General features: G+C 42.7%; 1 protein-coding gene across 1 annotated transcript in view; it reads left to right on the top strand.

Moving 5' to 3' along the window:
* The window catches only part of IQSEC3 (IQ motif and Sec7 domain ArfGEF 3), a gene marked incomplete at its 5' end in the record, with an annotated part of 101,145 nt that overhangs the window by 32,389 nt on the left and 54,737 nt on the right, over positions 1-14,019 (top strand). The window contains one exon of the mRNA XM_082059822.1: positions 13,057-13,137. Within this exon, the coding sequence (XP_081915948.1) occupies positions 13,057-13,137 (81 nt within the window). The remainder of the gene's footprint in view (positions 1-13,056; positions 13,138-14,019) is intronic.

Raw genomic sequence — 14,019 nt, 5'->3', positions numbered from 1 at the left:
AAATCCCAGGAACTGGGCAGTTAAGATGGGGAAAGGTAACAACTTTCATAGCTTTTCCAAATCTTAGGATACCTCATTAATTCCACCTGCTCTTCTGCTACCTTAGCAAGGTCAGGAGTTTATGAAGCCTCAAGAAACTGTGAAATCTCCTCTTAACCCAAAACCAAGTACAAGTGAGGGTCAAGTGCTGAACAGAAAAGTTGCATTCTCTCCCCACTTGTATTAGTGCCAAATGATATTTTCCTTCCAGGGCAATTACATATGCAAATTCGGCTGTCCTTGGTGTCAAACAGCTGCTGTGTCCACAAGCAGCCTTGAACACTTTCTACTTTCCATATGTCAAGGCTCTGGTGGAAGCACATGAGTATGTGTGAAAGGGAAATGAGGAAATTTAATTTCCCCAGAATCAATGGTAACTATTCCTGTCTGTCATCTAAGGCATTGGAGTCAGCTCTGCAACTGGTCTTGCACTTTTCCTCTGCTCTTCACCCTTTCACAGCAGAAGCAGCTCAGCTCTGAGGGATCAGAGAACAGCAAAATTTAGGTTTGTGTATGTCACCAAGCAGCCTATGTCCAGTTTTACATTTCTAGTACTAATTGTTGTCCTTCCCACTCGACTTTCAATTGCAGGTGCCATTGATGCAACAGACCCAGATACCTGCAAGTCTGGTAGTAACTGGGTTTCCATAGCCAAGGCCCCAAACCAAGGACCTGAAGCATCCTTCTGCAAGACAAGAGAAGCTGAGCGAAGTCAAGCCAAGCCAAGCCATGATGTTTCTCACTGCATTCCCCTTGTTATAATGTTTTGTGGCAAACCTCAACATGCAGGAGAGTCTGAGCAGTTCAGTACTAGGTACCCAAAACTTACCCCACAGAACAATCTTGGTAATCTTTGGTGAGTTCACAGAATAAAACCACTACTTAAATTTAGTGCATCAGCCCGATGTGGTTGTAACAAGCTTTTAAGCTTGTCTTTTACAGCTGGTGCAATTCACTGTCATGCTACTCTGGTATCCTGCACTGAATACAGAGCTGCGTGCAAGGACACAGAACTGCCTTGATACAGGCTGCAAATTTTGTCATGCATGTCCATGCAGGAGCAAGTCTACATATGACAGTGTTGCTAAGGTGCATGAAGAGCTCAGTGGTGAGCCATTTCTGTGTATGCAGCTAATTTGCATGTTTATGGGTTTTCGAATTATCGAACAGCACTCCTTCATACAGCTTTGTGTCATTCTCCAGTTCTGAGGGACAGTTTGATTTTAGCCTCTGGAAAATTCCAGGGCTTTCTTCCTGTGCTAAGGGGTTAAACAAGAGCCACATGAGTGTAAAGCCAGTAAGAAGTCTAAGCCCGATTAAAAACAGATATAATACTCAGTCATAACAAAAATCCTTTAACTGAGTCCAATTCTGACACCTATTCAAGAAGTAAAAATAATTTCTTCTAACTGAGGGAGAGACCTAAATTCCATTTATATCTCACAGTCCTGGTAATTATGAAAAGGGTTGCCAGCTCGACTAACAGAAGCCTTAGTTTTTTTTTATAGTGTTCATACATATCAGCCCAAAATAGGAGATGAGAAAAAAGGTGTTTATTCTGCTTGCAGGGCATTTGGGCAGAGTGCTAGTTTTGGATCTCTTTAGGAGGACAACGTACTCATTGGTATTAGGCTGACAAACCATAATTATTATATGAAGAACTGGAGGGGATATGGAGAATGCTCATCGGTATAATTAAGAGTGAGCTTTTGCCAGCTATTTCCATTTTATGTAATTATAAATCTATTATTTGAACAAAGAAGAAAGGGCCTTTGTATACTACAAAACAGAAGAGGTATGAAAAGATGTTTCAAAGCTACAGGAGGTTGCTATCAGCATGCATTTGCAGACATGTAATTATTCCGTTACATATATAACCTTTAAAAGAAGTGATTATATTGAAGATAGTTGGAAATAAGGGATGTTGTCTTGAAAAAAGGCACATGTTGTCTTGGAAAAGTAGTTTTGTATGAATATACCATATTTCCATTAAGAAATTAATCAATAGAAGTTCTGTTTATGGTAATTATTTAATTGAAATTATTTCAGGCACATACACAAACTCCCCCTCACAAATGCTTCAGATTTAGATAGCAGCCTCCTAGTTGTGATATCTGAAGTATGGTTTTGGCTACAACTTATTAAGCCTTTGCTCACTCCCAGTGAGCGTTGTATGTGTCACTAGAGGATCTCCTCCACATGATTAGCTGTGCACATATACACTTAGAATATCAGATTGCTCTTTTCAAGTAGCTGTTTTTCCTAAGTACCACTATCCACCCTGCTAGCAAGTTAGAGCAAATGTTGTTGTAACTTGTCTATCACAGTAAGTCATCAATTGTTTCCACCATTGAAAGAGGAACTAAACAAGACTGATGGTGCATACTGAGCTGTTGCATAGTCCAACATACAGCAGTTCCTCCCATCATGGCCTCTTTGCCTTCTTCCTCTTATGCTCACAAAGGGCCAATCCAGTTAGCAGACAGCCATGCTCTGTGTGGCTGATGTTCCTCTGGAAGAGAAAAATCCAATTTAAATGGAGTGAATGGGGAGGATTGACATGTGATTCAAAGACATTTCAGGAGAGGCAGAACCTCCCAACCTCTCTAGCAGCTGATGACAAACCCTCTTCCACCCAGGAAGTTTCTTCCTGGGAATTACTTAGCAAGTACAATCAGTTCTCTCATCCCTGTTCCTACTGTGCCTTAGGAAAGAAAGTAATAGTAAGGAGAGAAGCTTCTGAGTGAATCACTTCCACTGAGCAAATAGGAGAGCATGAGAACTATCCTCCATAAACCTAACGAGCATTTCCTCAACTTGTAGTTTTATAAGAGAGACCAACGCAGCTACATCCCAGATACAAGCACCCCTCTGCAGAAAGCTTTCAGCAATGCTAGCTTTTCCCAGGCAAGACACGTTTCCCAAATCTGAATGTTTTGTTCTGTCCAAGCTGAGTATTGTTTCCAAATCTCTTCAAGCTGCTGCCTTTTGTTAAGGCACTGCATGTGTATGCAATACATTATGTTTACTTCTTTAAGGATCAGACTTTGTACAGTAGATACTTGACCTTAAGTTTCCTCCTGTGGACAATTTCTGTCACCTAAACTGACCCTGGTTATAATGACTTTAGTCCACAGATAACTGAGAGTGAGTGTATCGTACTTAGTTCACCTTAAGTAGGTTATTTCATCCCACTGTAGCTGAGGCATCAAGAGCCACAGAACTGCACAGAGTAATGCACCATGTAGCATGAAAAGTGGGTCCAAAAGCCACCCCCAGACTTCGCTTCTGGCTGTCACAAGGAGATTATCTGGCAGACTGGACCCAGAAGGCAGTGTGGACTCTCCCTCTCCAGTTGATTCCTGGGGTATGTGTGAATACCAGCTGCTCCTTCCATTCCTTTTTCTGCTCTCACCCATTTCTAGCACGTAGGAAAAATTTGGCAGTTAGCCCAACCATTCCTTGTGGGCTTAACAAATGGATTAGATTTCCTTCAAGTGTTTCTGGGTAACAAAATGGAGTTGTCAGCAACAATTTTCACTGAATACAGTGAATCCACAGGTGACATCTTTCTAATCTTCCTCTGTCTTGCTAGTGACATCTGGAGCTTAGATCCTTGAGTAAGGAATTTTCTGCCAAGTAGCCTGTCACCAACAAGAGAAAAGTGAGTGTCTAGGTCTATGGCAGAGGAGCAGACCCCACCAAGCCTGCACACAAGAGGCCACAGCTCATTTTCACCATCTTCCGGACGCATGTCTGACTCTGACCCCAAACCCATGAACTCTACACTACATGCTCAGGCTCTCTTTAATACACATCCACACACATTTGTCCACCAGTCATGTTCTTCACACTGGAGATGGTGCAAAACACCCTGAAGTCTTTCTGAAATCCATGCACTCATCTGCCAGTCATGCTCACACTTTTTCCTAAGAATTTCTTTAAGTTAAGAGTGAGTAGATACAGGAGAAATGCCTGGCACATATATGGACTAAAGTAAGCTGAGAAACCAACTGTTCAGGAAGATATGGCATTAATATCTCTATTCCTAGAAGCAGATGGTGATAAATGAATGGCATATTTGACATATCTGTTATAGTAACCCAGCTAGTTAACCAAAAAAAGATCAGATCACAGCAGCATTGGCTCAGATTTTCTTCCTCCAGCACAGGAAATTCCGTTTCCTCAGTGCGGTGCCTTGTGCTTATCCTTCCAAGCTGTGCTGTTCTGAAGAACCAACAATAGCTCAAAGACACACATTTGCGTCAGCATGTCACATTGAATTTTCACTTTCCAAACAGTAGTGTATGCATATGGTATTTTATACTACAGAGGTGAATTTGGCTTAAGATATTTTATAGGGTCTCTAAAATCAACATATTCTAGTGAGAAACTGGGAACGCTCTGTCAATTGGAATCCTGTCTTCATCCCATCCCTTAGCATTAGAAAAACAAATTTATAGTAATGCTATACAAAGGATGTATGATTTAAAACAAATCTGTACCAAGAAACAATATGATGATTAAGCAGGTGCTAAGTAGGTTTTAGAAGATGAGCTCTGATCTTTTGATCATCGAATTGCTAGAGAAACATCATGGAAGAAAACATTCACTCCAACACTCATGAGGTGTTCAAGGCAGGCCAATTTCCAGACTACGAAGCCTATGTGATTTTTCATTTTTGGCAACCAAGTCGAGAGAATAGATGCTCCAGTTAAGTTCCTCCCTCTTCACCCCTCCCAGCACAAATTTGGGGGATGGAGGAGGGAAGAAGGAAGAACAACTTTAAGAAGTCTAAAGAAAGAGCTGTGGAATGCTAGGCACTCAAGTGAACTGAAAGACGGGCTACCATGCATCCTGGCAAGGTTGGACATCTATGTTATACTTTTGTTGATCATGCTGACACTGCCAGATGGTTTCTTCAGCAATTTGTTTTTGTAGGCAGTAGTTATGTGCTGGCATCTAGACATCATCTACATACATCTTCATTTTTTCCATACAATTAATTCGATATTTAAGCCTGTGAAGGGTTGCAGACAGAGTTAGACAATCCTTGATCTGAAATAAATTAAGAAAATCCTAAATCTGGATGATGTAACTGGCACTCTGCACAGAGAAACATTATGAACATCTATCCCTGTAGGCAACAGACCAGAGAGTCAATGACGAGGACATGGAACAGATATAAAGTGGTTCTGCATAGACTACACTGGCATATGCAAGCCCTTTACAAATATGACACTGACCTTCCAGATAGTTAAATGACTAAGAACAGTCACTGCCACTTGAGAGGCTGGTTCTCATGGAGGAGTTAAGGCAGTGATGACTTGCAGAGCAAAGTAAAGCTATAGCCATAAATCAAAAGTTGTGGAATGTAGGGAGAGGCACAGTCTAAGAAGTTAGGGAAGGGGAAATAAAACCAAAGGACTCTAAGGGTGTCCCTAAGAGCTTGCTGGGTCAACACACACAAATTCCAAATCATCTTCCTATTATAATTTGCTTAATTCTTCCTCCTGCTTCGTTTGTTGTAGTTTCATCCTCAGCAATCTACCATGCAAATGGACTCCAGACTACTTCAGTCTCGTTCTCCTCTTTAGGGATTAATACTGGGGCATTTTTTTACTTAATCCAGAAGTCTTTGAGGATTTAGAGAAGATTACCAAATCAGTCCATTCCTAAAATGCACCCCAGGGACACTTAGATTGGAATTGTTGAGGTTACTGGGAATGTAAAATAAAATGACAGTTTCAGTCTTGTTGTGCTCTGACATTTCAATATCTTGGCTTCTAAGCCCTTTACCCTTTAACACAGGATTTCTCAGACAGTCAGAGTTGTGAATCTGGTTTGTGTAGCTGTTTTTCAGAGATAGTGGAGAGCCATGGGAAACCCATAAAAGCTTTCTTTTAATGCTGAAATGTTTGAGTCCTACACATTGGCCTTGGGAAGAATCTGCATCAAGTATTCTCATCGGATAGTCTTTAAAATGTCCAGTTCCTCTCTGAATCTTGTCAAATTCTTGCCATCAACAGTATCCCATAATGATGAGGAGGTCATCAGACTTACAGGGAGTTAAAGAACTTCAGTTCCAGAAATCACCTTGAATTTATTCTAAATTGTGTATGGTTTCCCTACAACATAAACTCTGCTCCTACTCAGCTCCCTCCTAAATACCAGTCTGATGACCTACAATAGAGACAGGTAATTAAGACAGATAGGAAGTTTTAGTGAAGGCATTTTGGAGTGAAAAGTGAAGAGCCAGGGGAGAAACAGCTAGCTGCTAAAACGTACTCTTTTGGAAACACTGCCTCTTTCAGGTCTCACTTCAACTCTCAGCTCCAGGTTGACTGGAGTCAGAAATAGATCTAGCACAGGAGGAAGATGATAGAAGGAGTAAGGCCTGCAGCTAATCTTAGCTACGTTGTGTCACAGCTCTGTCGTTAGGTAGGGGTAGCCTTGAGCTATACATTTTGAGGGAGATCATGCAACAGGCCTTTCATAAACTTAGCATTGCTAAATATTTCCTGTTTGTGATTCTCCAGTCCTCATAACAGCCAGTAAAACTTCATTTGAGATGTTCGGTTCTCCTTTGACTCTTTCTGCCTTTAATCTTCCTGTTCTAGGCCATGATTGTCTGTGAGTCCATCTGTTCTCTTGGCAGCTATCTGAAAAAATGCCAGAGAAGAGACAAGTAGCAAAAGACTCCAGGAAAGCTGAGATATCTAGCACTATAAACAATGACTTCTGGTCAGAGCCTCTAGCATTTCTTCAAAAGGTGGAGTTTTAGAGAGAAACCAGAAAGGCTATGTGAGTTGGACTCATTATTTTCTGATAGAACATTTCTTGAGGGAGCACCATTTGCCTTTCAGCATTGTTGGATTTCTAAGAACTGATGTGCGCTTGGGCCATGGGCAAGGCTATTGAATATGCAGGTCAGTAGGGCCCAAGTGCCAGGCTACAGAGGTTAGGCAAGTATGGGCAACTGGAGAACACACTGATCTTCATTGTTCTTGCACTTGAGGCCATGCCAGCCGTCCTACATAACCAGCCAAGGCCAAGGCAGCAGTCATGATGGGGTGCAAGCGTGTTAGAGAGAAGTGAGCTCTGTGTACTTGTAGTGAGAGGAATTTTCATTCTTTCTTGCTTTGGCATTTATTGTAGTCTAAAATCATTAATGCAGAAAACCACAGGGCTGCTCTTTATCTATGGGAGCAGGCCACCCTGGATATTTGTTTAATTAAAGCTGACTGATGAAGAGCAGGGAGCACCACCGTTTTCCATATGCTGTCTGGATGGGGGGTTTGCTTTTGCGTGGGGCAGGAGAAGAAGAAAAAGTGGTTAGACTTGTTTACAGTAATACAGCTCTCAGCACACAGGCATCTCTGTCTCAGGACACCTGTCATCAATGCCAAATTAGTAAGCACTGGTACTTAGGATGGGCAACAACACTAAATGAACATAAAGACCCAGACACTTGTCTTAAGGAAAGAAAGAGCATTAAGGCAATTTTAGGGGAGTTTGCACTCCCTTGCCCCTGTGATATGCGATCTAGGTAGCCACAGAGACTTGCAGTTTTTGGAGCTCAACTCTTGTACCCATTTTTAAGAAGAAAGATGCTTGGCTCTTTGGGATCCATAGCTGTAAAGACCAAGGCACCATGACTCAGAGAGTCCCTTTGCAGCACAGTCTAACTTTCTAAGAAACCAGAAAGGTAGAGCTAGCTCCTGAGCTGACTAGACAGCTTGTGCTAGCCAGGAGGTTTGGCACAGGCCTCTCTAAAGTTCATCACAGAGCGGGAATTGCTCTGGCCAGACAGTTCATTCACAGATACCCCGACTGAGGCTGCAGGCAGCTGTCTGGAGGATACCTCTTGTCAGGAGCAATGCCAAAGACAACTGAATAAAATACAGACAGTTGTTTTCTCTAAGAGGAGAGGAGGCTAACGTTTCAATTGACAGCACGCGTTACTACTGGGCCAAGCATGGCTTTCTCTGCATTTGAGATAGGTCTGGACTGTCAAATCCTTGCCTCTGGAGCATGCATCCCAGCTAGACAGAGCAAGGCACTGACAGGCTCAGGCTGTTTCCAGTCCTCCTTTTGCATCTGTGCTTGCCTTTGTCCTCTGTTGCTTCTTGACACACGACTCACATAGTGCTGGCAAGATTTACCTCAATAGGCCCTTTGGTATCGCTCCCATCCCTGTTAGCCTCTTCCTCTTTTGTACCACCCAACTCCTCTTCACTCACCCAGAACACTTTTCTTCTTTCTGGCTTTTCCTTTCCAAGCTTTCATTGGGATGCAGCCCAAGAGATAATAATTTGTTTGATTTTAAAGCAACAAACAGTTCAACAGTATCCTGACAGATGGGAGAAATAATTTGTCTTCCCAATCACCTGCCCGACCTGCCCACAACAGCGTATGTTTAACTGCAGTCTCTGTGATGGTTTACAAGTCTGAGGAAGGCAAGGCAGAGGACATAGAGGAAGAGACAGAAAGGCAAAAAAGCAAGCCCTGGACCTACCCTTTTAATGGATAGACCACTGCCACCTACCTGAAGTATTTAAAAAGAAAAGTAAAATTACAGATCAGCACCCCAAAGTAATGAGTCTGAATCCACTGTCACTGGATTGAAGACACGTTGCCTTCCTCCCTGTTTTTCAAAGGCAAAACAAACCTTATGCTTTTTGGTGTTTAATTCTTCAGAGACTGCACGTTCAAGTTTCATGTAGCCTTTCTGACTTATGAAGTAAGATGTGTTTAAAAACAAAATAAAAAGAAAGCACAGAAAACAAAACAAAACACCACCAAAAGTCTTACACATATGACTTAAGACAGATACTAAATATCTCAAGACTTACTTTAAAAGTGCAAAGGTTGACACCACCACAGAGGAATGAAATCCAGGTAGCCACCTGCTATTACAAGCCTGCCAGGCCTTCTTGAATTGCAGCAGCAAAAATAACATCTTACCTGAAGACTTACACAGTTAAGAAGATAGCTACTTTACTAGGATACTTATTTTAGGCTTAGAAGTGATAGTAAGGCCCTGGGTTACTTGCCTTTTACACCCAGATGAGAGCTGCTTTGTCCAGGTAACAATTAATACAGCCTCTTCAGGGTGGGAACAGGTCCACTTCTTCCATATCAAGTTAAACCTTCATCTCCCAGCTCCTGTCTGGGCTATGCATGCTGTGCTGCAAAGGTGAGGGCATGGGTTTGCAAAATATCAGATCTATGCAGGATCAAGAGATGGAAAGAAAGAGGATAATGGACAGGGATAGTCTACAAGGTGGAACCCAGTCCCTATGGTGTATGCCTGGGTAGCATGAAAGAGAAAGAGAAGCAAGCTGTAAAAGGAAAAATTAAATAAACTCAGAGCTCAAACTGTTCTTGGACATTTGGGGAACTCAGATTTAATAGGAGTGATAAGATATCCATCCCCGACCCCAATCAGGGCAAGAGCTTTCTGCAGAGTCTTGGAATATTTACCTCTATCAGGCAGTGCCTGCTCTTCACCACCTCCCTGGTAGCTTCTGCATAGGAGCCCTGGCCCCTGGAAGGGCACTTAAAGATCCCAAATGGCCTGGAGGCATATTTCTGCCAGTGGGCATGATCAGCATCTGATAGTGGTATGCAAGGTGAACAACTACTCCAGAGATCTTGGGATCTCAGAGGTTCAAGAGGACTCCAGTTTGGGCAGAAAATACCCAAGGTTAGTGTTAAACACATGAGAAATCATGAGAATGGGAGTCAACAGCTGATTGTGCTGCTGCAGTGCTCAGAGCATACTGATTCTCTGAAGAGTACCTGTGAGATGCTTTTTCTTAAAACGCCCACAGTAAATTGAGCCTGAAGTCCTGTAACTTCACAACACTCTTCCTTTCCCTGTTTCCCCTTTACTTTTCCCTGTGTTTCTATGCTGATAATTAACTAGCAAGGTATTTCACTAGCAAGGTATTTCCGTCCTTCTTCTTTCCTCTTTTTCCCCATATTTTCCCTCCCTGTTACTTGCCTTCTTCACGTGTAATTAGGAACTGGAGTTGTGCATCTGCTGTTCAAACAAAAGCAGAGAACAGTGTAGTTCATTTAGGGAAGTGTTGAAATTAGAAATGGCTGAAATTTGGGGCATCAGTTTTTTGGAAGATTGCATTTATGAGCTGGTGAAGGGTCTAGAGAACACGTCTGATGAGGAGCGGCTGAAGGAATCGGGGCTGTTTAGCCTGGAGAGAAAGAGGCTGAGGGGAGATGTTATCACTGTCTACAACTACCTGAAAGGAGGTTGTAGCATGGAGGTTGTTGGTCTGTGCTCCCAGGTAGCAAGTGATAGGACAAGAGGAAATGGCTTCAAGTTGTGCCAGGGGAGGTTCAGGTTGGACATTAGGAAAAAGTTCTTTCATGGAAAGTGTTGTCAGGCATTGGAACAGGTTGCCCAGGGAAGTGGTGGAGTCACCATCCCTGTGTTTAGATGAGGTTCTTAGGGACACGGTTTAGTGCTAGAGTTATGTTATGGTTGGCCTTGATGACCGTGAGGGTCTCTTCCAACTGAAATGATTCTATAATTCTAGATGTGGTGCTTAGGGACATGGTTTAGAGATGGACTTGGCAGTGTTAGGTTTATGGTTGAACTCAATGATTCTAAAGGTCTTTTCCAACCAAAAATAATTCTATGATTTCAAAATGTATTCTTACTTTCATCTGAAAATACACTTTCTTTTTTCCCCCCAGGGGTTTCTGTAGAGATGAAATTCAATAGGAAATGCCAATATGTAATATTCCTGAAACCAAACATGTTCCTCAGAATGAATTGCCGGCTGTCGCTGAATCAGCTGAGAGCCTTGTGCATTTCCACACTGCAGCTGATGGTGTCTGACTCCAGGGCTGCTCTGCAGAGCCGACTGCCTGGGTGCAGATGCTCCTCACCTCTTGTGCTAGCCAGCTCCCAGCATTGCTGCTCTGGGAGATGGGCAGAACAAAGGGTTGGTTTGAAAACCTGATGACCTCTTTCCGATGGGCTGCCTGTATGGCACAGCTGCACCAGAGATGTGAGATATGGAGGCATGGCCCTCCAGCAGCCTGCCAGGAAATTTCAGTAAAGCCCTGTAATTTGAAGAATCCCAAGATGTTTTCACCAGATAGTTTAAATTTGATGAATCAGTGTTTTTATGCAAAACCAAAATTTTATCAGAAAATTCCTGATGTATTCTAGCTGGAAGCAAAATGACAAGATGTAGGAGCTGGAGTATTTGTGTGAGCCTGCTTGAACGTAGGCCTAAATGTGATCTCACCACTTGCTTCAGTAAAAAGATAACACAAGTAATGGACACACCAGTCAGGTACATATTTGCCACCTGAGAAGTTTAAATTAGAAACAACATAGCGAGAACTAGCAATAACCAGGCTAGCAGGAGAGAAGGGAAGTGAGCTGGGTAGTTACAGAAATGGAATTGGTATGTCACACAAGCATGTCCTCTCTTTTGCAGTAGGTTGCGTGTTGCTGGCAGGGACTGAAGGCATGGTCAGAGATCAGTAAGGTAAAGCTAACGCTTTCATTTTCCCCCTGCTGTGTTGCTCCTTGCCGATACTGTTGTTTCTAAGGAAAGATTCCTTTTGAGAATGCATTGGAAACCAAGGATGCAGAAGAACTAAGCAGTTTGTTATATTAAGCTAGCTGGGAGGCCAGGAGGAGGTGTCCGGTAACAGTATAATAACAGTAATTTAGGTATCTTTGTGGCCATATCTGTCAGATTTTGAGAAAGACAAAGGTGATAAGCTTCACACTTCAGAGTGATGGAAAGTGTGGCAGGGCCTTTGGAAGAATGTGAGACCCCATGACAAGCCAGGAGACTAAGCTTTACTGCTTGTATCTGGGTTAGAAGCTGCAAAAATATTTTTAAAAGGAGATGACCCCATTCGAGCCCTGTGCTTTAAGTGCTGTTCCACTGACTCAGAGACAGGGTGATTTTGTGCCATCTGAGGATTCAGCCTGCTTTATTTCCCCTGATTTTCTTCTCTTCATTTTCTTTTTCATTCCTATAGTACTTTCCCCCTTTGACACTGTCTGGTTTTAGTGACTCCTTTTCATTGTGAAGGTCAGTGTGTTCAAAACTGGCTGTTGATTTGTGCTGCCTATGACACCTCAAGAACCTTCCTGAAGGTATCTTAAAAGGATCTCATTTTCAGAGGTGCCGAGCAGCTCTTACTGCGTTCCAATGCTGTGATAAGTGCCCAACACCCCTGAAAACCAGGCTCCTTACACATGTTTCCAGGCGAGGGACCCAAGAAGTCACTCAAGATTAGTGAGCAGTTTTGGAAGTTTTGTCTAGTATTTCTTCCTTTGGATTAATTATTTTGCCTGTCCTATCTAATAAACACATTTTTAGCCTCTTATTTTCCTGTTTTGCTAAGATTGTTACTACTTATGGTTTGCTTTTCTTTGCTGCGATGTCTTCCTTTTCTCATTATCTCAGCCTTTCGTGCTTGTCCTGTCAGTTTTCCACTAGTGTTTCTGGTAATGCCAACTGCTGATGTGCTGAGGCCATTTCTGTGATCTAGAGAGGTTTCAGGAAAAAATGTTTGCAGACATAGTTTAGCCACTCTCAACAAAAGACCAACTTCTTTGTGTTTTAATGTGTATGAAACATATCTAAGGAAACACACCTAAAGAGATGTTTCTGTCCCAAAAGAAATAAAAGTTAGAAACAGGCAAAACTGTTCTTCATGAGATGTATGGGATCATGAGACATACTGATAAAAGGAAAACTTTTTATTAGAGTGCTTTTGCCCCATTCTCTACAGCTTGACATCAGCAGCAGGACAGATAATGTAGGGGAACAGAATTGTCAGCCCCCTTCTCTCCTGCTCCCCACCACCTTGAACTGCAAAAGATTCAAGTAATAATCAGATTTCTCTTTCAGCATCACTGCGAGTTACTGTCCCCTTGGAACAGCCCCAGGAAAGGCATTGTCCCTTGAGTTTTCTGCTGAGTGAGCCAAACACTGACTGTTTGTTTTTTTCTTACAGGAATGAAACAGTTTTACATCAGTTCTGTTGCCCGGCAGCTGATGCAGAACAGAAGCCTTCATCTCCGGACTCCTCACCAAGGTGGGAAATTGCTGCTAGCAAGATCTTTTCTTTTCCATCCCCTACTTCCTTATCATCCATCACTAATCTTCGTGTCCCAGACAAAACTCACATATTATACATGCCCATCCTCCTCAATCCTTCCCTGTGTCCCATGTCTGCAGCACTGCTCTCCCTCTCTTTTCCCTCTCAGAGATTACTGTTCATAATGTTGTGTAATTGCTCACAAACCCCCTCTGTTCTCCCTTCACACACACCCGTGCACCTCCAAAAACATGCTTTCAGCCTCTCTTCAAACATCTACTTCTATCAATACACATCCACACTTGTACCTTTTTTTACCCTTCTGCATCACTTTGGCGCCCACGTACACATACTTCACTCTTCTTTGAATTAGTTATCCCACATTATAAGGTGCCTGGACACACACCAGTATAAACCCACAACCTTTAAGCTACAGCAAAAGTCACCAAACAAACTCAGGGTTCTGTCTCACACCCTGAGACAAGGTGGGGGCACAGTTTGACATGTGTTGAAATGGTTTGAGCTTGCCAGTGAAGGACAGTTATAGGCAGCTACCATTAACTCTAACCAACTTGTATCCAGTGTGGCCAGGTGTGAGTACACCTGCAGTTGCCATAGGTCTCCCTTATCAGTGAACGACATCAATGCCAAGGTCCAAGGAGCTTCAAAAATACCTGAGTTGCACATACTGCATAAAACTTCCGTGCTTGGCCTTGTCCCTCTATCCTTGCCACCTCCTTCTCCTCTCACAGCTTCTTACACCTCCATCTCACAGACCTACTCCTTTTTCTCATGCCTCATCACCCTTCTGTTAACAGCAAACAGGTTTCTTTCTAAAGATTTCCCTCATCACACTGCCAGACTTTTACATCTGAACTT

Source organism: Streptopelia decaocto, assembly GCF_964273445.1.
Source record: "Streptopelia decaocto genome assembly, chromosome: 1".
In the NCBI taxonomy this organism is placed as follows: Eukaryota; Metazoa; Chordata; class Aves; order Columbiformes; family Columbidae; genus Streptopelia; species Streptopelia decaocto.
Note: the sequence above shows the minus strand (reverse complement) of the source record. Positions and strands in the feature narration are given on the sequence as shown.